Source organism: Podarcis cretensis (genome assembly GCF_951804945.1).
Source record: "Podarcis cretensis genome assembly, chromosome: 9".
Classification (NCBI taxonomy): Eukaryota; Metazoa; Chordata; class Lepidosauria; order Squamata; family Lacertidae; genus Podarcis; species Podarcis cretensis.
In genome coordinates this window covers 71,776,492-71,800,737 of record NC_137178.1, presented here as the reverse complement: position 1 = coordinate 71,800,737, position 24,246 = coordinate 71,776,492, and the positions used below count along the sequence as shown (strand labels likewise).

At 43.6% G+C, this 24,246-nt stretch overlaps 2 protein-coding genes across 5 annotated transcripts in view; one reads left to right on the top strand and one right to left on the bottom strand.

Moving 5' to 3' along the window:
- Window positions 1–7,298, top strand: part of CCDC149 (coiled-coil domain containing 149) — a 57,147-nt gene extending 49,849 nt beyond the window's left edge. For 3 of the 4 annotated variants that reach the window (XM_079989750.1, XM_079989748.1, XM_079989751.1), the window contains one exon: window positions 5,285–7,298. In XM_079989750.1, the coding sequence (XP_079845876.1) occupies window positions 5,285–5,865 (581 nt within the window). In that variant the 3' untranslated portion in view covers window positions 5,866–7,298. The remainder of the gene's footprint in view (window positions 1–5,284) is intronic. The other variant, XM_079989749.1, reaches the window with a different exon arrangement.
- Window positions 7,299–13,018: 5,720 nt separating this feature from the next.
- Window positions 13,019–16,966, bottom strand: SOD3 (superoxide dismutase 3). Its single transcript, XM_079989870.1, has 2 exons — window positions 16,799–16,966; window positions 13,019–14,598 (listed from the first exon to the last, which is right to left on the bottom strand). Exon 2 carries the CDS (start codon window positions 14,568–14,570, stop codon window positions 13,830–13,832), a length of 741 nt encoding a protein of 246 aa, XP_079845996.1. The 5' UTR covers window positions 14,571–14,598; window positions 16,799–16,966; the 3' UTR covers window positions 13,019–13,829.
- Between the last annotated feature and the right edge of the window lie 7,280 nt (window positions 16,967–24,246).

Genomic DNA, 24,246 nt, shown 5'->3' with positions numbered 1-24,246 from the left:
AACTGTTTCAGCAATTCCTTTCCATCTTCCTCTGTTTTCTGTCCTGTAATTAATCTTAACATATTCTAACCTTGTTTTTCCCCCCTTTTAATACATTAACAATCTATCTGTACCTAGTTCCTTATAACATTTCTGCCAAAGCCATATAACTTCATTCCATATAACTTCATTTCCTAAAGCTCATTAATTTTACAATATTTCTGTAAATAATCTTTAAATTTTTTCCAATCTTCTTCCACCGACTCTTCTCCCTGGTCTCGGATTCTGCCAGTCATTTCCGCCAATTCCATATAGTCCATCAGCTTCATCTGCCATTCTTCCCGGATGGGTAAATCTTGTGTCTTCCAATACTTCGCGATGAGTATTCTTGCTGCTGTTGTTGCGTACATAAAGAAAGTTCTGTCCTTCTTTAGCACCAATTGGCCGACCATGCCCAGGAGAAAGGCCTGAGGGGTGAGGTATTCTAGCTACTCCCAAGTATGTAAATAAAGCAGATTTTCATCCAACCGTACTTGCAATTTCCTTGAATTTAAAATTAGCAATTGAGGAAGTCGAGACACATGGGTGTACCAAAAATGGGCACAAACAGGAAAACACTAGCATGGGGATGATAGTTCCAATTTGACTGAGTTGGGAAGCAGAGAGTTCCTTGTCAGACAGTGTTAACGGATTGTCTCCTACAGCTCAGCTATTGTCTTCATGAGTGAAGGGAATGGGCAAGTCTGAACGGGAAAATACAAATATTTTATTTATATGTGGCCAACACTATTTAAAGTTCATACAATGTTGGCCTTCCTTTCTAATTCTTATTCACGCAGGTCTGATGCACAGCATATAGTTCGTACTACTTCCTCACAGTAATTAGAACATGGCTTTTCTTTGATTTTTTTTATTATTAATCTATTGCAATGTCAGATAAAATCTGACTCCAAGGTTGATTTAGTTCCATGAACCTGGCGAACTGATTTTCTTTTCTCCTCTAGTAGAAAATAAGCGTAATTTGAAGTAGCCTATTAACCATTCCATCATAAAATATTGCAAGCAGACTAACCCCAATTATCTAACAGGCTCCAGGGACAATCATTCCATCAAACTAACAAGTAAGCAAACTTTTCTCCACACCTTACTGCCCTCTCAGAGTCTGATCTGGAGGTCCCCCATGTATCTTAATGCATTTGGATCAGCTATAATCAAGGCTGTTTGTATATTAAGCACACATTTTGCACTAAGAAAATTAGAAATTCAGCATTTAATAATATGAGCATGTGGTTACTTTGCATACTGCTATTCAGTTTGCACAGTCCATTCTGATCACAGTATTGGAATTTGAAATGATGTGGCAGGAAAGGTTTGGGATAGAATGCCTTTATATAAATAAATGATAATTCCTGTTTTATATGGCTTTATATCACTGTTTTATTTGTTTTAAGATGAATCTTCAAGGATACTTCTTACAGAATGTTATACTGTACACTGCTTAGAGAGTTTTAAAATATTAAGTATATTATGTTGTTGTTTAGTCGTGTCCGACTCTTCATGACCCCATGGACCAGAGCACACCAGGCACTCCTGTCTTCTACTGCCTCCTGCAGTTTGGTCAAACTCATGCTGGTAGCTTCAAAAACATTGTCCAGCCATCTCGTCCTCTGACGTCCCCTTCTCCTTGTGCCCTCCATCTTTCCCAACATCAGGGTCTTTTCCAGGGTATCTTATCTTCTCATGAGGTGGCCAAAGTATTGGAGCCTCAGCTTCATGATCTGTCCTTCCAGTGAGCACTCAGGGCTGATTTCCTTCAGAATGGATAGGTTTGATCTTCTTGCAGTCCATGGGACTCTCAAGAGTCTCCTCCAGCACCACAATTCAAAAGCATCAATTCTCCGGCGATCAGCCTTCTTTATGGTCCAGCTCTCACTTCCATACATCACTACTGGGAAAACTATAGCTTTAACTATACGTATAATAAGACTATACGTATAATAACTATAAATAGATTGTAAATGTTTTTAAATAAATAAAAGATACACAGAAATGGGAAGTGAGGGTCCGCAAGCACATACTTCCTATGCATTTCAGTGGCTGTTCTGATTCGATCAAAATTACGCTTTTGTATTTTTTAATTCCGTGAATGAGCTGGATTTTCATCTTTAAAAGTGGTTAGCCTTGGCAATTCTTTTGGAGCCAACTATGTAGTGGAACTTGTGGATAAAGAGAGATCACGCAGGCAGCTTGTTCCCGTTACCCATGCTGCCCTCAGCCACGTTCATGGAACCAAATCAACCTTTGCAATCATAATTTATTCTGTGTTGATAAATCACTTACCCAAATAGTAGATCTATGTGTTGTGTATGCTCAGGTCCTCTCGCTCCGTTAAAAGTGCATGAGACAGAGCAGAGATGAACTCGCTAATCTTACTCCCTCTGTCAGATCTGCAGTTCCACTGCTCTCCATGCGCTGGAAAGAAGAAGCCTGTGGTAGTTCATGGAAACTTCTATGTCAGATTTAGAATCCTGTACAATCAGAGTTCTCTCTTTTTTTAATTTTATTAAATTTTCCAACATACATTTATAGTATCCAATCTAAATTTATCACATATTTTCTCTTTTAGACTTCCTTCAACCTCTCTGACAATCATCCATTATTCAATTTTTTTAAATACGCATTTCCTAATTTTATATTGCATTTTATAAACCTTCACACACTTAGTTTTCATCAATACAATAGTCCTCTATCATTTACAGAACTTCTTGAAATCCCACTAAAGAGTTCTCATTCACAGCAAAGCCTGAGTACCAGGGCTGGCCCAAGGCATTTTGGCCCCTGAGGCATAGCAGAAAATTTCAGGGCCCTACTGGCCAGGGAAGAAAGGCAAAGACCTACATCAGGAACAAGTGGGGGGATAAAATTTTTATTAGGAATAAGGCAGGAGTGCACTCACAGCAGCAGCGGGCGAGGCATCCCTTGGAGGCCAGATCTGCTGCCGCCTGAGGCGGTCACCTCACCTTGCCTCATTGGTGGGTCGGCCCAGATGAATACAGCGGGCTCCCTGCTGCAAGTATTCAGTCCTTTAGCATGCGAACAGGAGGAGGGCCAAATATTGGGGACACGGTGGAGGGGATGGGGCCAGCCGGCCAGCCTTTCTTTGCTCTTCCTCACGTGACTCTTAATCACATTGGGGAACTGAATGCAAAAATCAGTGTCATGTGTGCTGTGATTCTGCCAGATTGTGCAGAGGTGTTGGGTGTTGAATTCAGCTTGCTGAGAATCTCAGCAGCTTTCAGGCATCAGAACTTGTTAAGGGGACACGAAACCTGAGGGTTTAGGGTTCAGCACAATTCTCATAAGACCTTCTCTGCTTCAGAATTGAGGTGACGGATCAGATGTCCAAACTCCCCCCTTCAAAACAGCTCTGCATATGGGAAATTGGAACTCTTCAGAGTTGGAGTTTGTTAGCTTTACACACAGAGAGAGTTAATGCTGTAAGAGGGGGTTCAAAATGCAGATCCTGCACTTGTTTTCTAAGGTGCTACAGTGTGTGAGTTGATATCCTATGCCAGTGGTTTTCAACCAGTGTGCCATGGCACCCTGGGGTGCCTTGAATGATGGCCAGAGGTGCTGCGGGCAACACTGGCCTCTGTCCCTCTTTCTTTCCCTCCCTCATCTTTCAGTTCTCTGCCTCCCCAAGGTTTGCACAGCTGTTTATTGCAGCAGCCCTGGCTATAAGCTCCGCAGGCAAATGGTGCCTCTGGCAGGCACCTTTCTTTGAGGGCAGGGGGCGCATCTCAGAGACCAGGGAGGGTGTTTGAAAAAGGGTGAGAGACTGCCAGCTCTGCAGGCAAGGGGTGACATAAATGAGTTCCCAAGCCCCACAGGGGTGCCGCAGAAAGAATGTAGTTGGTTCAGGGAGCTGTGGACTCAAAAAGGTTGAAAACCTCTGCCCTACGCTCTTTCTGAATTCTTGAGGTGTTTTGAAGAGCAATATACAGAAGGTAGTGGCAGAAATAGAGCCTTCACAACCACCTCATTACACTGTGATGCTCTTTGCTATCCCATGCTTATTATTTATTAAGTTGTTCCGCAGTTAGCATTTCCAATGGGAAACAAAACTTCCTTCCCTTAATTTCTCATACTTTTTCTGTCCCTCTACTTTGTTTTTCCTTTTCCTTTTTTCCTCCACACTCCCCTGTTTTATCTGCCCCCAAATATTAAAAATACAGTACTTAAACGGTGGTCATACTAATTAATACTCAAGAGATTCAGACATCTTGACTGTAACTTCAGGCTGTCTCCAGACTCAATGTAATTGGGGTTTGTTTTTTAAAGAGTGTGTTACATGAATTCAAGTAAGTGTCAGTTCAGTTTTGTTTCTATACTAAACTTCCCCCCTCCTGAAAATTTAAGGTCTAGTCTAGTTCCTTCTCTCATCATCTCCTTCCCACGCTTCTGGGAATGGCAAGGCTGGGTATACTCTTTGCTTCCATGGGGTTGGTGTCCCGGCACGACAGAGATCACAATTTAGTGGGATGAGGAACGAAATCTTTGGGACATGGTTTCTTTGGAGTAACTTTGAAGGAGCCACGTAGAAGATGCTTCTGAGAGTAATGTGTAAGTGGGAAAGTGAATTGAATGGGAAATGCCATTGTGAGCTGCTGGGCTAGGTCAAATGTACTGATAATTGCTCTAATAGACCATAAGTTTTAGACCCACTTCTTCCTCCTTTCTCTTGCGTGTCACAATTTAAAACTCCCTGGAGTTTGTTAAACCACAGTTTGTTAAACCATTCTATTTGAACCGGGAAACTGTGGTTTAATCTCAAGACTACTTACCAGGATATGAAACCAGATGCTGATCCAGGAGCAGGAAATGCATGAACACAACACTTGTTCTTGTTACATCTGAACCCACCCATTGAGTGAAATAGCAGACTAAGGACTAGGTCATTCTTAGAGACTTTTTTGGACATTCAAAGGCAGCAATAAGAAAAGATTGAATAGTGTGTAACCCTCCTCATTCTTCTGAGTATTGTCTGAAGGGAGAGATCTTCTTCAAATCCTCTGTGTTGAGATTTATACTCTTGCCCCTACATCTCATTGTGGATGAGACCTTTTCTGCTTAGTTCAAAATATCTAAAGAGGGCATTCCTGAAAAGGGTATAATGCCTGAGGACAGGCTTCAAGACAATTCACTGTCTTGTGTTATGGAGGTGCCTGCTTCTTGGTCCACTCCAAACCTTGAACTGTGCTTTATATCTACATAAATGTGATGTTTCCCCATTTTTCTCTTCTAGAAGAAACCAGAGAGCAAGAGGAAATGTGTGCCGTTAAAACAGAATTGACACTCCCAGAAAAAACGGCTGCAGTTTCTGATGATTCCTGCACAAACCAAAACAACGGTAACAAAACCAATCATTTTCATCCATCATTACCCCAGTTTCCTTCTGAGGAAGACGGTGCAAATGGGTTTGGGAATGAAATCATTAAGCTGACAGAGGAGCAGGCAGCTGCAGAGCTGGAAGGGAGCAGAGCAGAATGTTTGACAGAGAGCCAGGCAGCAGGTCAGCCAGAGCTCAGCAGCTCATCCGAAGGCGAATCCCCCTTGCCCAGCCCTCCTCCCTTTGACTCCACAGAGCCCTGCAACCTCCGGGAGAACAAACACACAAACGAGAAGCAGGCCGTGGAAGAAGAGACAGGAACCTCGGAAAGCGACACTGAGAATATTTGTGACAAAAAGGATGAAAGCGGTGACACAGGGAATGCCGAGGATGATGAAAAGCAGACTCCCCCAACTCCAGATTTCAGTGACATTCCAGATAATGTACCTGCAGCTGTGACAGTTACAGACAGTGCTCCTGATCTGGGCTCACCGTGACTCTTTTTGACTGTGGCATTGTTTTCAGAAAGGATGTGTCCCCAGTCTCTTCAAGCTTCTCCCAGCTGCTTCCTTGTTTGTCTGTCGAGAAAGATCTCCTAACACACACACACGCACACGCATCCAACACTTTGGTATGTACAAACAAACATACCCTAGAGAAATGTGAAAAAAAGGAGCAGGACTAAAATGATGGCTTTCAGAATTTTGCCCTCTGCTATTTGCTGCGATTAACGTTATTAGATAGAGTGACATAATTGAGAATAATGGGACTTAGCACCCCATCATTATGCTTTATCACGTCAGTTACATCTCTGTCTCTTCAGTATGTATAATTTTTGGTGCAATGAATGTATCTTAAGAGCCTGGAACGTCAAGTGGGGGGGGGGTAGAGAGAGTTGCCTTTGGTGAAGCCGACAGAATCAGAAATGGTAAAACAAAGGCTTCAATGAACAAGCTTTTGGTTTCTCAGGGTGGGGGGTGATTCTTCCTGGTACACACAGTTTAATACTAAACAGCAAATTGCCTTGATATAACTGGTGGCTGTATATACACCGTGTCTGGTCATCGGATTAATTACTTGCAGACACACAAACACACAGCCTATTTTGCTGTTTCTATTTTGAAGGAGCTTTTTCCAGTAAGTACTAAGGCACAACAGCGTATTGACAAGGCTGGCCTTGCTAGCCATGTATGCACTACCACCCCTCCCTCTTTCCCCTTATTCTGTCCCCTCTTCCTTGCAAACTGTAAGCTCTCGCTCTCTTCCTCTTCCTTCCCCCCTCTCTTTACTTTGCTGCAACTTCAGTTCTTGACTCATCTCTCTTATGGCTCACACTTTGGGTTGTATCAAATGGAGTTCGTCTGGCCTAGAAATGGAAGTTGAACTTCGTCCATGTCAGAATGACGTCTTTTTGAGCTTAAACCAGGGGAGAGTTGGAAGTCGGATGCCTTCTCTGCTTTCATTTGAGCAGCGTTTAAGCTCAAAAGGTACACCTGTGCAGAAGGGAAGTATATATTTTTCTTTCCCTTCTGATCCATTAGCCTTGTGGATAATAGTTGAAATTACTCTTTTTTTCGTAGCCATTTTCTCTCTTCAATTCTTCCCGTGGTGGCAATCAATTAGCTTCCAGTGGGAGAGAGTCTTTAGGGCTTCCGGGGCCTGCTGAGCAAAGCTTTCCATAGCCTACTTCCACTGATTCTGAAGTGTTTCCTTGCGGTTCCTGGTAGGACAATGGCTGTGTAATATTTATTGTGGATATTTTGCAGCTGTGGAGCTAAAGGGAGGCCTGATTTTTGGTTTGGTTCCCCCCCCCCCCAACCCCAATAAGAAACAATCTCAGCAGCTGTAGAGCTTGTCTGGGCCTCCAGCCGTAGAGGCAATTTTCCTGCTGGCTTGGGAACCTAATTGCCTGTAAATGTTCATTTCTCACTCCTAGAACTTAAAACCAATTGGAGAGGGGATTAATCCAAATTTAACAATGGTGTTCATAAGAAAGGAGGGAAATCCTTCCTGTTTTGAGCCTTAGTTTTACAAAATAAATACCTGCCAGCTGCACATTGTTACAGGCTACTTGTTAGCAGGTTCGTGCCGGAAGCAGCGGCAGACCCAAATCTTGAAAGTCGGCTGAGCTAGATAGCAAGTGTTGCTTTGACGAAGGGACTCCAAGTGGACAAGCTGATTGTACCCCAGGCTTGGAACCAGGAGGAACCCTGAAAAGAGCTTCAGGATCCAGCTGGAACAAGTACTGGTTCTAACAAATTGTTTGGCTGCTAGAGAAACCCCATTTGATCGCTCTCACTCTCGCTCTCTGTACAACTTGCTCTTCTTCCAGTACAGCAAGGAACAAGGAAGTCATTAGGCGTCTTTCTACAGTACGTGGAGACTCCTTTTAGGCCAAAGATTGTGGAATGGTTCCACATGGACACAGAACAAATGACAGCATTTTCAAAGCCGGAGAGTTTTGTTTCAATCTTTCTTTACTTTTTCAACCCGTTCAGTTTCTCTGTTCCAAGAGGAAAGGGGGGGGGGGGAGACTCTGCAGTGTTCCTTAAATACTCCCTTAATCTTGGGCGTTGCACCACTCTGCTATTTGCATCCCATTCTTTTTGAGCAAAACTGGTTTGTTCTAAATTAAATGCTTTTGTCTCTTGCATTAATATGAAAAAAGTTGAAACCATTTATTAGTTTGCATAATTTCATTCCTCATAGTGCAGCGGAGGAGAAGGGGAATAACGTTATCTCTTGAATTTGTGGTACTGTTACTTTTATTGATAGAGTAGCTGACAATGTTATCGACTCAGCACAGCGTTTGTGCTTTTATTGGTAAAATAACAGATAGCCTTATTGTCTCGATTTGTTGTTATAGGAATGACAAAACTGATACAGTGGGAAGAGTAATGAATATGCACCAAACTTATGAATATGAAATTCTGGAATTTTGCTCATCATAAATAAGACATTCCACATCCCAATGTTCATTTCAAGATATATATTTCTTTCTGGTTTTGTCACAACCTTGATAAGGGCTACAGCTAATGCTGATGAAGTCCTAGCGCAGAAAAAAATAGACAAGTAGGGAGGGCAGCTTAACGTAAACAAGTTCACACCATGAATGGCCAATGTTTTGCATTGCTTTAAATTATGGAGTGAGGGCTGCCATTTGCATTTTTTATGTAGCATCTAGTTTGGAGCCCAGCTGTGCTAGTGGAAATGTTTGCATTTGAGCTCAGTAGCTTCCGGTGAGCTGGAATGATGCTATCATACGGAGAGATTGAATTAAGGTCATATATGTGTAAAAGCAAGTACAATCCTGAAGAGGCAATCCTGAAGAAGCAAGCCAAGTTTTTAAACAATGCATGTAGCTATTAAGGTATTAGTAACAGATACGCTGCTCTCTAAAAATAAACATTCCTCAACCCCGTGATCTAAAAACTTCAGTAATCCAAAGAGCAGGGGGTGATTCAGTGACTACTTACACAGTTGCAAAGAGCGACAGGGGATATAGCAGGTTAAGTGATAATTCTGAAACCCAGTCACTATCCAAATCCATGAAGTAGCCCGTTTCCTCTTTTCTTTACTTACAGTGTCGCCACTCACTGTAACTATGTGTAATCTTATATCTAGACTTCTGGTGATACAGTGGTGCCCCGCAAGACGAACGCCTCGCAAGACGGAAAACCCGCTAGACGAAAGGGTTTTCCGTTTTGGAGGCGCTTCGCAAAATGAATTTCCCTATGGGCTTGCTTCGCTTAACAGCTGATCGCTAAAAGCCGCTAAAGCGCTAATAGCGCTAATCCGCTGTCAATGGGCTTGCTTCGCAAGATGAAAAAACCGCTATACGAAGAGCCTCACGGAACGGATTAATTTCGTCTTGCGAGGCACCACTGTACAGATTTTTTTTTGGGGGGGGGGTATCAGGTAATGTGATGGCCCCATGTTATAGCTGAATTCTTGTCAATAACACTCTTCCTGGTTTACTTTCCGTTCTTCTGCTCCTTCGATTCCAATTTTTGATTTACTGGCTTCCTTAACCATTTAAAGGTCAAGTGGGCTACATTCCATGTCTTACGCTTACAGAGAAGAGATGGCAGACTGATAAAGTGGTGGTACATCCAATGACATCTAGTTTAGACCTAACTTACAGTCCTACGCATGTTCACTCACAAGTAAGTCTGGTTTCGGTGTTCAGTTGCACCAGAAGCTTAGTCATGCTGGCCACATGACCCGGAAAAACTGTCTGCGGACAAATGCCAGCTCCCTCGGCCTGTAAAGCGAGATGAGCGCCGCAACCCCAGAGTCGTCTGCGACTAGACTTAACTGTCAGGGCTCCTTTGCCTTTTTAAGTCCCCCTGTGCTCTTACTGTGCTTATAGCAGCAGCCTTCAGTTTCAAAAACATTGGCTTGTTTATCTGAGAGCAGCACAGTTGATGCTATTTATTGCAGAGGTTCTTATGAGTATCAGTCGTGCTTCCTTGTTGGGACTTAATTCTTTGCTATCAAAAACCCTAGAGAGCTTTCCTGTTTGTTTTTGATTGCCACTTGCACAGGTTATAGCATTGCAGCTATATTCATTTAGCTGCTGGTTGAAACCAGTACGTGGCCCCATAAATTTGCACTTGCATCTATATATTTTTCAGTTGCAGAAAACAGTCCGTGCCAGTGGTAATGAAGCCTGGCCGTCTGGGTACAAGAGTGCCCATTCCCCTTATCACTTGTATATAATTGCAGGGGGTTGGACTAGATGATCCCAGGAGCCCTTTCCAACTCCATGATAACCACCTTTGAACATGGAAGTGCACCACAGTGGATCTACGTATTATTTTTACATGCCAAGTTCCCCAACGTCCCTTTGCAACCTAAGCCTTATTCCGGCATTTGTGCAGTGAAGCCCTTCTCCCAGTGGAAGTTACCGTATTTTTCACTCTATAGGATGCACTTTTTCCCCTCCAAAAATGAAGGGGAAATGTGTGTGTGTCTTATGGAGCGAATGAAGGCTCCTTGGCTTCAGCGATAGCAACGGGAAGCCTCCGAAGCGCGATGGGAGTGCTCGCTGAAGCCTGGAGAGCGAGAGAGGTCGGTGCGCACCGACCCCTCTCACTCTCCAGGGTTCAGGCAGGTATCCACAAGCCTTCGGAGCGCAGCAGGAGTTCCCCCCGCGCTCCGAAGGCTTGCGGATAGCAGCCTACAACCTGCACCCAGGGAGTGCAGTGTCAACTCCCGCTGTGCTCCCCGGGCTTCAGGCAGCTATCTGCAAGCCTTAGGAGTGCGCCCCCAGCTCTGGGAGCGGCGGCAAGGTTGTGCACAGCCTGGACCTGTTCTGGGGGCTGGGGTCGGGGGAAGCTCGGGCTTCCCCTGCCCCAGCCCCGCGGCTAAAAACGAAGCCAAGACAGCGAGCGGGATCCATCCTGCTCGCTGTCTTGGCTTCTGCCAAAGCCGCGCGCAGCCTCTCCAGGCTGGAGAGGTTGCGCACGGCTAAAGAGGAACGCCGAGGGCCTTCTGGTGGTTCCCTCATTGCGAGAAGCAAAGCTACAGGGAACCAGGCAGAGGGCCTTCTCGGTAGTGGCGCCCGCCCTGTGGAACGCCCTTCCAGCAGATGTCAAAGCGATAAACAACTACCTGACATTCAGAAGACATCTTAAGGCAGCCCTGTTTAGGGAAGTTTTTAACGTGTGATATTTTACTGTATTTTTGGTTTTTATGGAAGCCGCCCAGAGTGGCTGGGGAGGCCCAGCTAGATGGGCGGGGTATAAATAATAAATTATTATTATATTATTATTATTATTATCCCGCTCACTGTCTTGGCTTCTTTGCTCTTTGGGGCTGGGAGGGGAAATAATTTTTTTCTTTAATTTTTTTTTCTTTATTTCCCCCCCCCCCAAAAAAAACTAGGTGCGCCCTATAGTCCGGTGCTCCCTATGGAGTGAAAAATACAGTAAATGGCTACAAGGGAGAGCTCCTTGTACTTGCTAAACCTCCCTGCACAATTTATAGCTTTCACTGGGAATTACAGCAGGCTCTCTGTCGCAGGACTTTGTCCTCCAGTGTGCGGTGGGAGTGTGGATGCAATGAATATAGTGTGTCCAGCTCAGGGAGAAAGCTTTAGCCTGCTCCACCTTAACCTTCCTAGTGTTGCTGAATGCCCCCATTATTTCTCCCATAAAATGAGTAGCTGCCATTCTTTTTCACGGGGGGGATAAGCTCTTCACACTGGGACATGGATACTATGAGGACACTGAGTGTTCACTCAGCGGAGGGAGGTGGCTGTGGGGTGAATATTGCCATTCATGATAGAAAAAAATAAAATCCAGTTTCAAAGGTTAGGTCCAGTTCGACCAAGAAAGAGACAGAACCCAGCATAGGGCTGCGATTATCAGGCTTCAGCTGTAAAACGAAATACCGTAAGTCTAGTCTTACGATTCTGAATAGGGATCTGCTATGTAAAGTTCTTCTTGGCTTTTTGTTTCTTTCTCTCACTAGGACTCGTTTTTCATTTTTATCAGTTCTGGAGGCTCTCAGAAATCAAGACTCCTTTCATAAGTTCAGGTGTTTCTTTAAAGCTTTTCTTTTAAGGATTCCCTCGCATCCTTCTGCAAAGGCAATGAACACTGTAATGTCGGGGGGAAACCCCAAATATTACATTTTAAGACTCTTTTACGTTAAAAATGTGTTTGATAAATCATTCAACCGTGCAAATTTTCAATGGTCATGGAAACAACCTCTTTTTGAAGGAAAAAACAATCTTTTGGTAGTGGAGGCTAATTTTATGCACAGGGCATTTTATATAATTCATCAGAAGTTTTTTTTTAAGTCAAGAGCTCTCAAGAATGTATTTTAATAAATCGGGTGGAAATCATGTTTTTTAAAAACCTTAAATAAATTAATTGCTTTATAAAATTCTGCTGCTGGTTAATAATTTCCTTTAAAAATGTGTATTCTATTTATTTGCAGGCCTTGCTTTCATTGCAACCCTGTCATCAAGTAATATATATATTTTGTCAATTGTAATAAAGACATTTCCTAATATATTTATCTATATTTTGTGTTGTTTTTACTTCATTTTTATAACATGACTGTGACTCACTTGGTCTTAAACTCTGGTGCATGGCAGCTGCTAGTGTACTTTGAAGTGCTTTGTGCAACTTCAGTACAAATAACAAGGGGAGAGTATTATGAGCTGGGTATACGTGTTCTCTTTGACATTTATTCTACATGCTGAAGCATCAACCCAATTTTTAGTTGTCCTCAGCTCTCACTTGGTATATAGTTTGACTGCAGGATTCTGGCCACAAAAGATCCAGGCAATAGTGAGGTTTTAATTCAGAACCTATCCAAGCATCCTCGCATATTTAGAATAATGTGGTTCTGTTAAAAAATATATAGAAAGAAATGTAAGCCACAATCGCTTAGAACAAAGTTTAAGAAGCAATGTCAGGTTATGTGTGTATTTGTCAGATCACTGGTCAAATGTTTTAAGAGATAAACACATTCTAAAGTTCATATTTTTCCCAGTTTGCTTGTCCTTGAATTTGTCACTGGAAAAACTCGTTGATTTTTTTTTTAAAAAAACAAACCTAGATTTTGCCCTCTGAACGCTTGTCAGAAACCTTTTTTCAGAACTGCAAAAACAAAACAACTTCTGGAATGAAAAAATGTATTTTGCTCTATTTTATTAGTTGAGTACTCTCAACAGCTGCACAAAGCTACATTGTTTTGCTTCTGTGGCATAGTTCATAGCATCCTTGTCACTCTTGAAAACATGCAGAAAGAGATCCCCCTTCATTTATCAACATTGCACAAACAGCATTACACAATTTAACCAGAAGTGATTCAAATCACACTTTTCCAAATATTTATTCAGTGATGAAGAAAAAGTCAGGAATGTTTTTGGAAACACTTGCTTCAAATATAAACAGTGTGACACAGCTACAGGACTGTGGATAACTCAAACCAGCTAAGAAGCTTAAAAAGAGTTAGGAAGTAAAACCTGCAAATATAAGCAGAATAAAATAATGGATCTGAAGTTTTAAAATAGAAATAACACACAAACTCCTACCTGAGCTCTGGGGGGGGAAAGCTGTTATCACTCTCTGCCAGCCCATCCTCAAACAGTTGAAAGGGAAGTATTTTCTTTATGCGTTTCAGGTATATAGGAAAACAGCACACCATCTTAGTTGGAGACATTTATTTTTACCGTTTGTTCCTCCAGCTTTCTTGTTCTTGATATTTCCCCCCTAAGAGATATGGCACACAATAAGCAGGGTTGCTCAAGATTTCAGTAGCGAAGCGTACAGTCTTCCTTACTATATCAAGGACAAACTTTAGAGCTGGCGGGGGGGGAAGCAAGCCTGAACCTTTAAATCATACGCCGCTACTTTTTATTATTAATCTGCTTACGGAACGGAGCACTATGACAGAGCAAAAGGCGTATCTTACACTTTCTCAAAAGAACCAGAAGGCTTTCCTATGGTTTAGCAGCAACGGCATGGGAGCTGCTGCTTGCCTCTTTGGTCGTGAGCATTTTCTTCTTCTTCTCCTTAACCTCGGGGAACTGCTTTTCCCACAGGTTTTTGGTGCCCGTTCCGACGACACAGCAAGCCAGCCGCTTGCCCGCGTTGCCGTTCTCCAAGCTGGCCTTGTTGTTCCCTTTCCCCAGGTCGTCTTCTTGCTCGTGGATCACAACCGATCTCCCTATGATGCTGTATGGGCCAAACAGGGTGGCCACGAGATTGGCCTTATATTTTTTAATCTTGCCTTCCTTAGAGTAGAAGTTCCCAAAGTCCCCAGGGTGACGAGGGTGGTTTTCCTTGAAGGGATTGTAGTGTCCGCCTGCAGAGTCGCAGCCGTCGCTGAGGTCTCCGTACTGGTGGATATGAATCGCTCTCCCGGATAAGTTGGTGCCTGCCGGAAAGCCATCCAAGTTGAAAATAGCTTCCAGTTTCCCATTTGGGTAGGCCTGCCTGAACAAAACGTGTCCTGTAACCTGTGGCTTGTCTGCACCTACTTTAGGGCTGGGTTTCACCAAGCAGGAGGCATAAGCAGTCCGGTTGGAGGCCACGATATCCTCGTACAGCTGCGGATAGAGCAAACTCAGCCACAGGTCGTTGACTTTTTTCTGCATGTCCTGGAGTGCGTTTTCTTCATTTGGCTGGGCATCAGTTACACATAGGGCCACGCCGGTGGCGAGAAACAGCAGCGAGAACATGGCGGAGTTACGCAGAACCTGCAAAGGGCTACGAAAATAATATAGAGAAAAGTGGCGTCAATGGCTTTGGTAAGAGCACCAACGCCAAAGGAAAAATATTAATAGCATTTTATAACATTGTGCTGAGGAGGGCAACCAATGATCAAGGGTCTGGAAACCAAGCCTTATGAGAAATGGTGGAGGGAATTGGCCATGTTTAGCGTGGTAAAGAGGAGACAAGTTAGCCATCTTTAGTTATCTACAGGGGAAACTCAAAAAATTAGAATATTGTGGAAAAGTTCATTTATTTCAGTAATTCAACTTAAAAGGTAAAACTAATATATGAGATAGACTCATGACATGCAAAGCGAGATATGACAAGCCTTTATTTGTTATAATTGTGATGTTTATGGTGTACAGCTGATGAAAACCCCAAATTAACAATCTCAGAAAATTAGAATATTAAATGAAATCAGCAAAACGAGGACTGCAAATAGAGCAATATTGGACCTCTGAGAAGTAGAGGCATGCACATGTACTCAGTACTTGGTCTGGGCCCCTTTTGCATCAATTACTGCCTCAATGCGGCGTGGCATGGATGCTATCAGCCTGTGGCACTGCTGAGGTGTTATGGAAGACCAGGAAGCTTCAATAGCAGCCTTCAGCTCTTCTGCATTGCTTGGTCTCATGTCTCTCATCTTTCTCTTGGCAATGCCCCATAGATTCTCTATGGGGTTCAGGTCAGGTGGGTTTGCTGGCTAATCAAGCACAGTAATCCCATGGGCATTGAACCAGGTTTTGGTACTTTTGGCAGTGTGGGCAGGTGCCTAAGTCCTGCTGGAAAATGAAGTCAGCATCCCCATAAAGCTCGTCTGTGGAAGGAAGCATGAAGTGCTCCGAAATCTCTTGGTAGATGGCTGCATTGATCCTGGACTTAATGAAGCACAGTGGACCAACACCAGCTGATGACATGGCTCCCCAAATCAATATAGACTGTGGAAACTTCACATTGGACTTCAAGCATCTGGCATTGTGTGCCTCCCCATACTTCCTCCAGACTCTGAGTCCTTGGTTTCGAAATGAGATGCAAAAGCTGCTCTCATCAGAAAAGAGATTTGGTACTCATGTAAAAACACCAAGTAGGCCCCACAAATAACCAAGAGATGCATTTTAAATAAAAGGACACATTCTACTCATGTAAAAACATGCTGATTCCCGGACTGTTCGTGGGCCGGGTTTAGAAGGTGATTGGGCCGGATCCGGCCCCCGAGCCTTAGTTTGCCTACCCATGACCTAGACAATAATATTAATGACTGAGGTGAGATTTGAACTTGGAAGACTTTCTGGTTCACAGCTCAGCATTTTAGAGCTGTCTTTGGGCGATCTCAAGAATGTCATGTTTATGTTACAGGAACAGGGTGTTCTGGTTTTTAAACAGGGGTGAAGTATTTAAAAAAAAACCCAATTGTTTCTCAAATTCAGATCCCTCAGCCCCACAGCAGAAAACATATTAGGTGGCTACGTTATGCCCATATCGTTTCTGAGGTAATAACAAAAGTATTCATTAGACCCAATCTCCATTCTTCCCTCATCTTGCCTGATTGGATCCTTCACGACCTCTCTATAGCAGCTTAGTTACAGGATATATTTGGTTGTAAAATTTATCACCACCTTATTGATTCCTGCACAGGACCCATTCCAACACTACAATTCTGTGATTCTCTGACATGGAACTAGCAATGTCCCATATATATATATTTTTTTAAAAAACCCAAACACACAACCCCTCTTGAATATGGCTGGGAAAATATCACACCACTGGATCACCCCTTTTGCTCAGCATTCCCCAAAACGGCATTGGTTTTCCCAAAAGTTGAAAAAAAGAAGTCAAGACTTTCCCAGTGGGATTTAATACACAGTGAAGACAGACAAACAGACTAAGTGCAAATGAAGTAGTCTGATCATGTGTTTGCTGCCTTCAAAGCTACTTGCTTTATGCTGTGTTCATGTTATCGGCTTAAAATACAGCTGGAACTCTCTTTTTCTCGATTCAGATTGAAGCTGGTTTTGGTGGGGAAACTCATAAAAACTCAGTGTTTCATAAGAAACGATAGAATAGAGTCTGAATCGAATGCAAACTGCTTCCCAAAGTGGTGGTGGATGAGAGTAAATGGGAGTGTGTACACAGTCTAAGAATGCTGTCTGTTTTCATCCTCAGCCGGTTCTAAAAGTAATTGCAATCACCCTACCTTCAGCGCAGGATTCCTTCTGCAAAGATTTGTTTTCCCAAAACACTTTCCAGTTGGGTGCAGTCTCTTTGTGCAAAGGGTGACAAGCAAGCGAGTCTAGGTTCCAGGCAGCTGTTGAGTTAGAGCTTCTGAGCTCTCCTTGTTTGTGTAAAAGTTAGGTAATAGTAGCTCAGGGGAGTGGTTAGGAGAAAAAATGAGGAGAGGAGGGGGAAATGTCATCTAAAATCCATCTAGAGGCAAAGCCTGCAGATTATTCAAAGAAAAAGAAACGCTTTAAAATTAATATTTCATTGCTTCATGCACTAGAGGAAATAAGCTTCAACATGAAGTGACAGAGGAAAAATATTTAAAGAAGGCTTTGTTTAGTCAATTTGCTGATGAGTTCATACAGAATCTGTCAACTAGGCGGCAATATTTTTCCTGTTGTTAAGCCTCCTTGGAATCTACTTTTAAGACGCGTCTTAGCAATGAAACTTGATTTACCTATCCAAATTGCTGTAATTTTATATATATATATATATATATATATATATATATATATATATATATCTAATCTATATCTATATCTATATATATATATATATATATATATATATATATATCAACCAAAGTAACTAGGTTTTGAAAGCTTTATGTGATAACTTCTCTTGTTGGAGAGGAGGGTTGTGTTATCATTTGAAGAGACAATTTTGAACACTGGGGGAGGGGGATTGGTCTGGAAACTAAAACTTTCCCTCTCCATTGGTGGTTCTTGGGAGAGTTGTCTTAATGCCAAGACCACTCAGAGCTGACAAGCCAGATTGCAGGATATTTATGAAGATTTGATGTCCCAGCACAAAAAAAGGGTTATAGATTCTGTACACTGATACTTCATGGTGTTCAAAATTCTTGGGCCGGGAAACACCTAGCAGTGATTGGCTAGGCTGCCTGCCATTCACAGACAGTCAGCCATAGATCTGCAGCCATTGGCTGAATTGCTCTCTCCCCCTTTTAGGGTAAAGGTAAAGGTAAAGGTAAAGGGACCCTTGACCATTAGGTCCAGTCATGGCCGACTCTGGGGTTGCGGCACTCATCTCTCTTTACTGGCCGAGGGAGCCGGCTTCTGGTGAACCAGAGCAGCACATGGAAATGCCGTTTACCTTCCTGCCAGAGTGGTACCTATTTATCTACTTGCACGTTGACGTGCTTTCAAACTGCTAGGTTGGCAGGAGCAGCGACCAAGCAACGGGAGCTCACACAGTTGCAGGGATTCGAACTGCCAACCTTCTGATCGGCAAGTCCTAGGCTCTGTGGTTTAACCCACAGTGCCACCCGTGTCCCCTCCCCCTTTTAGGATACCATAATTGCTTGCTTTTGAGTGAGGTCAGACTCTGTTCCTGCCATTGACAGAGCTGCCTGGATGCTAGAGATTTGCATCCAGGGAAGGAGTCAGGACCAGAAAGTAGCAGACCAAGGTATCAGGGAACTCTGGTGTGTCTGAGCTAGGAAAGAAGGATTAGGAATCCTCCAGAAGGTTCAAGAGAAGAAGAGGGAGAGAAAAGAAGGGAGAGAAGACGGAATTAGTGTAGGAAAGCAGGTGCTATTTCCAAAAGTATTGGAAACGGAATCAGTTACCCACTAGGGGAGAGTGGTTATGTAAGCTTTCAGAATACTTAGAATTAGCCAAACTGACAGATATAATAAGACAAAAACCAAAAAGTGAAGTAAAAAAAGAATGGGAGTGCCTAAATGAATATCTTAAAAGTCAAGGTCCGAGGACAGAAATCTGGCTGAGTCAGGAATAACCTTGTGAGGTGAAAGGATAAGAAAGAGGGATTTATATTTAGATGTTAGGATAGAGATGATAAGGAAAATGGGAAGACACAATAAAGGAGGTTCTGTGGGATTGGTGGAAGTCAATGTTTGTTTTTCTTTTTAGTGTTTATATTATTAACTTGTAAGATATGGATTTGTGGTTTTTTTGGGGGGGGGTTGAATGTTAGTTTTTGTGTTTTGTGTATTGTTATTTTTTGATATCTTTCGTATTGTTGTTGGGTGGAAAAATACTAATAAAATTTGTATATTAAAAGAAAAGAAAAGAAAAGCAGGTGCTCAGAAGTAAGGAATACATACTAAAATAACCATTCATTTATACATAAGAGAGCCATTCGTAAATGATAGCAGGTGAATTTTTAAGGCCACTGCTCCACCTATTCTTTTTGTTCACCAACATTCTGCTCCACTGTAAAGAACTGCTTAACTCTCCTTGCTAACGTTCCTCTGTGTTATTTTTTCCTTCTGGTCCTCAGTACCTGTGTGAGTTTCCATCTCTCGAAGCAACAAATCCCTTTTTCTAGAGTGCATCTCCCTCCCTAAATAATGGTTTCTCTATCACGCGCATTCAGCATCTATTTTAATTTGAGGTTTCGCATAAACTCCCCTCCGCATGCATATAGTCTTTCAAGTATTTTGTGACTGCTTTTCTCTTGTAGCAGATTGTCTTGTTTCGTGCTTGGGTTCCATTAGATACTGTCAGGCCTTCAGAACATGTTGCCTCTCTCTCTTCCCCCGCTTCTGTGGCTCCTTTTAAAATGCAAAAACTAGACATGTTAACCGCAAGTACACAATTAATCTGGCATCTGTTCAGATGTTTGGAAGCTGTGGCTGGATGGTTACGTGGGAGCCGGTTGAAGTTAAATCCTTTGAAGACAGAGGTCCTTTGGCTGGGTCGGAACGATTTGGGATGGGGGGGGGCAACTCCCATCTCTTGCGGGGGCGCAATTAGTGCCAGCACCGTCCGTTAAGAGTTTGGGTGTAATCTTTGATACCTCCCTTTCCATGGAGGCGCAGATTGCAGCTATAACAAAAGCGGCATTTTTTCATCTCCGCCAAGCTAAGCAGTTGGCTCCTTACCTCTCTCGCCCTGACCTAGCCACTGTGATCCACGCGACAGTCACCTCCGGACTGGATTATTGTAACTCGCTCTACATGAGGCTGCCTTTGAGACTGACCCAGAAACTCCAGGGGGTGCAGAATGCTGCAGCGAGACTCCTTACGGGGTCCTCACTGCGGGATCACATTCACCCAGTGCTATACCAGCTGCATTGGCTCCTGGTGGAGTACAGGATCAGGTTTAAGGTGCTGGTTATAACCTTTAAAGCCCTATACGGCTTAGGACCCTCATACCGACAGGACCGCCTCTCCTGGTATGTCCCACGGAGGACCTTACAGTCTGCAAACAAAAACATCTTGGAGGTCCCGGGCCACAGAGAGGTTAGGCTGGCCTCAACCAGAGCCAGTGCTTTTTCAGCTGTGGCTCCGATATGGTGGAATGCTCTGTCACAAGAGACTAGGGCCCTGCAGGACTTGACATCTTTCCGCAGGGCCTGCAAGACGGAGCTGTTCCACCAGGCCTTTGGCCAAGGCACAGCCTGACCCCCTCCTTAGGTAATTTCTTCACAGAACTCTAGCCCAATGGTTGCTATCAATTTGATTTGAAATGATTTTAGAATGAATTGATTTTAGAATGCTGTATTATTTTACTGTTGTTAGCCGCTCTGAGCCCGGCTTCGGCTGGGGAGGGCAGGATATAAATAAAATATTATTATTATTATTATTATTATTATTATTATTATTATTATTATTATTTAGTTTAGCTGCATTGCAATGTGCTGTGTGTGGTGGCAAAATGAGAAACTGTGTGAGTGGTGCATCGATCTTTGCAGATGCTTGCATGTAAAACATATGCGAGTGCATATCTACGTAGGGTTGCCACATTTCAAAAAGTGAAAATCCGGACACAAACGTTTGCCCAGCTTTTTGGGGCAAAGTTTTTGAGCTTTGAAGTTTTTGAGCTACAGTGGTACCTCGGGTTAAGTACTTAATTCGTTCCGGAGGTCCGTTCTTAACCTGAAACTGTTCTAAACATGAAGCACAACTTTAGCTAATGGCGCCTCCCACTGCCGCCGCACCGCCGGAGCACAATTTCTGTTCTCATTCTGAAAAGAAATTTAAAACTGACTTCCAATTAGTCTCACTGTTCTTTGTCTATCCGTTACATTATACTGCACAGTTACATATTTCTTATATAATTTCTTTTTAGGTAAAGGTAAAGGGACCCCTGACCATTAGGTCCACTTGTGACCGACTCTGGGGTTGCGGAGCTCATCTCACTTTATTGGCCGAGGGAGCCGGCGTTTGTTCGCAGACAGCTTCCAGGTCATGTGGCCAGCATGACTAAGCCGCTTCTGGCGAACCAGAGCAACGCATAGAAATGCCGTTTACCTTCCCACCGGAGCGCTACCTATTTATCTACTTGCACTTTGACGTGCTTTCGAACTGCTAGGTTGGCAGGAGCAGGGACCGAGCAACGGGAGCTCACCCCGTCACGGGGATTCGAACTGCAGACCTTCTAATCAGAAAGTCCTAGGCTCTGTGGTTTAACCCACAGCACCACCCGCGTCCCCAACTTAAATTTCTTTTTACCTCCCTACAAACTTATATTTATACAATACAGGGATCAGTCTAATTCTGCCAAGATGTTTCCTTTTATTCCATAGTTTTCTAAATATTCTTTAAAGATTCTCCAATCCTTTTAGGAACAAAACTTTTTGTTTTGGTTGGCCTCTTCCTGTCGCTTTCGCTAGCTGCAGATATTCTATTAGGATTTGCCAGTCTTCCGTGTTGGGTATTATTATGTTTTTCCAATTTCTTGCTACTAAAATTCTGAGGCATTCACTGTTTTTTGCAACTTAATTTGGGAGGGGCACATCATTTATTATTATTATTATTTTATGTATACTTCAGATTTTGTGAAGAGCAGGCAAATGCCTGTACTGTATTTGAGTAGCACTCATGAAATTTATTTATTTATTTCATAATATTTATGCACTGCTTGGTTGTAAAAAAAACCCCTCAAGGTGGCTTAAAGGTAAAGGTACCCCTGACAGCTAAGTCCAGTCGCGAAAGACTCTGGGTTTGTGGTGCTCATCTCCCTCTACAGGCCAAGGGAGCCGATGTTTGTCTGCAGACAGTTTTTCTGGGTTATGTGGCGAGCATGACTAAGCAAAGCCAGAGCAGCGCACGGAAACACCGTTTACCTTCCCACCCGAGCAGTACCTATTTATCTACTTGCACTTAGACATGCTTTTGAACTGCTAGGTTGGCAGGAGCAGGGAGCGAACAACGGGAGCTCACCCCATCATGGGGGCCTCTAATCGCTGACCTTCCGATCAGCAAGTCCAAGCGGCACAGTGGTTTAAACAACAGCGCCACCCGTGTCCCCAAAGTGGTTTACAAAGGATGAAACATGAATGTGTTTAATCCTGAATGGAAAAAATAGAATGATGTTAAGTGATTAAGTTAAGTTTATAAGAACTCTGATTTGGAAAACCGTTAAAAGGATATGCATTGAAATCCAACCAAGGGGAAGTGAGGAAGTCACTTAACAATGTTAATAAGTGTAATTTTAATAAGGTTATGATTTATGTTTGGTTGTTTATTCGTTTGTCTGTTTATAATTTTGTGAAAATCATTTTAAAAATTTGGGAAAAAATACAAAGGATGAAACAGTAAAATCAAGAGAGAGAAAGCACAAAAATTAAAATACGAAACAGATTAAAATTATCTCAACTTTCTAAGGGTAGGCTTGTCTAAACAATCCTGTTTTTAGCAGGCAGCGATAAATCATGTTTGCTATTGTTATGCAGTGCTATTTTTCTAGAAAAAGAAGTGATGGGTCTCACCCTTGTTCTCTTAGAATGGCAATGGTGCCCAACTGGGAGGTGCCGGAATTGAGTTCCAGCTGAAAAAATCCCCCTTGGGTATGAGTATCCTAAAGATGTGGTGGTAAAGCAGCAGTGATTGACCTTTTGGGTGCAGCTGTGTAATTTCCAGAACAGCTCAAATTCATTTGAAAAAAAAATCCCAAATTTATTTGGTGATTCAAATTGCACCCCTCCAATACTTAAAAACAACCCCTAATTTTACTTCGACGTCAGTAGGGTCTGAAACAACAGTGACTAACTAGAAAATAGTCATTGGGCTTGTTGGTAGATGAAAAACAACATGTGCAGCAGCTATGAAAATGTCAAAGAGCTTGCTACGGATTACGATGCCTGGAATTTCCTGTAACACCCTTATAAAACTCTCTGCCTTGGCCACATTTTAGAGTACTGTTCATGCTTCTAGTTTCTCCATCTCAAAACAGATACATATCATAGACATTGAATATGTCTGTGGAATCAGTGCCCAAAAGGCAACACCGCATGCCATGCACCTTCCCACGGTGCCTACAGCTGCACGGACTCACCTGTCTTTCTCCCAGTGGCATAGCGTGGGGGGTGCAGGGGGGGCCGGGCGCACCGGGCGCAACATCTGGGGGGGGCGCTTGCCGCCTCCGGAGTCGCTGAAGAGCCTCGGGTGCAGGCTGTAGCAGAGCCCCATGTCTCGCGGAACCGACGACCTGTGCGCGCGTCCGGGCTGAAGGCGTCCGGCAGGCAGCGGCTCTCAGCGCTCGCCACGGTCCCCGCGCGTCAGGGCCACAGAGGGCGCGCCAGGCAGCCCCTCCTCACAGCCCCGCCGCTGCCGCTGCCGCTGCTGCTGCTGCTGCTGCTGCCGCTGCTGCTGGGCCATGTTGCATTTTCCTCGCCTCTCTGCCCTCCTCCGGGCAAGCGGCGTCGTTTGGGCGGCAGCTCCAGCGGCAACTCGCCTCAGATCACCTGACACAGACCCGCCGCCGCCGCTGTGGCTACCTTACTATAAATACCCCAGCCCAGGCAGCAGCAAGAAGAAGCTGGCAGCGGCGGCAGGTTAGGGGTTAGGGGCGCAAATTACTTGCCTTCCCCCAGGTTAGGGGGCACAAATTACTTGCCTTGCCCCGGGTGCTGACAACCCACACTACACCGCTGCTTTCTCCTAGCCAATTTGCATGCGAAAGGAACTGCATCAGTTCCTATCTGGGTAGGTGAACTGTGACACAACTTCCAGTAACTTTGAGTAACCACCAGTCGCTAAATACCCTTAAGCAAGAACCTCCAGTTATCAAGCTACAGATATCTAGAGGCAGTGAGGCATTTAACTCAACCCAAAAGCATGCTTTCAATAATATTTTTCATCTGCGGTGATTGAAAGGCCAGTGAGTGGGTGGGTAGGCAGGTGAGGCAGGGGTCCTGAGTGAGATGCACGGAGTATCTGTTACTGCTGTTACAGTGGTAGCTCTGCTTACGAACTTAATTGCTAGGTTGGCCGGAGCAGGGACTGAGCAACGGGAGCTCACCCCGTCGTAGGGATTCGAACCGCCGACCTTCTGATCGGCAAGTCCTAGGCTCTGTGGTTTTTAACCCACAGCGCCACCCACGTCCCAGCTAAAGTGATACCCCAGGTTAAAAACAGTTTCAGATTAAGAACAGACCTCCAGAATGAATTAAGTTCTTAACCCGAGGTACCACTGCAATAGTAGAAACCTATTA

Coding starts and splice junctions, on each gene's coding strand:
- SOD3 (XM_079989870.1), bottom strand. CDS start 14,570: ATGTTCTCGCTGCTGTTTCTCGCCACCGGCGTGGCCCTATGTGTAACT.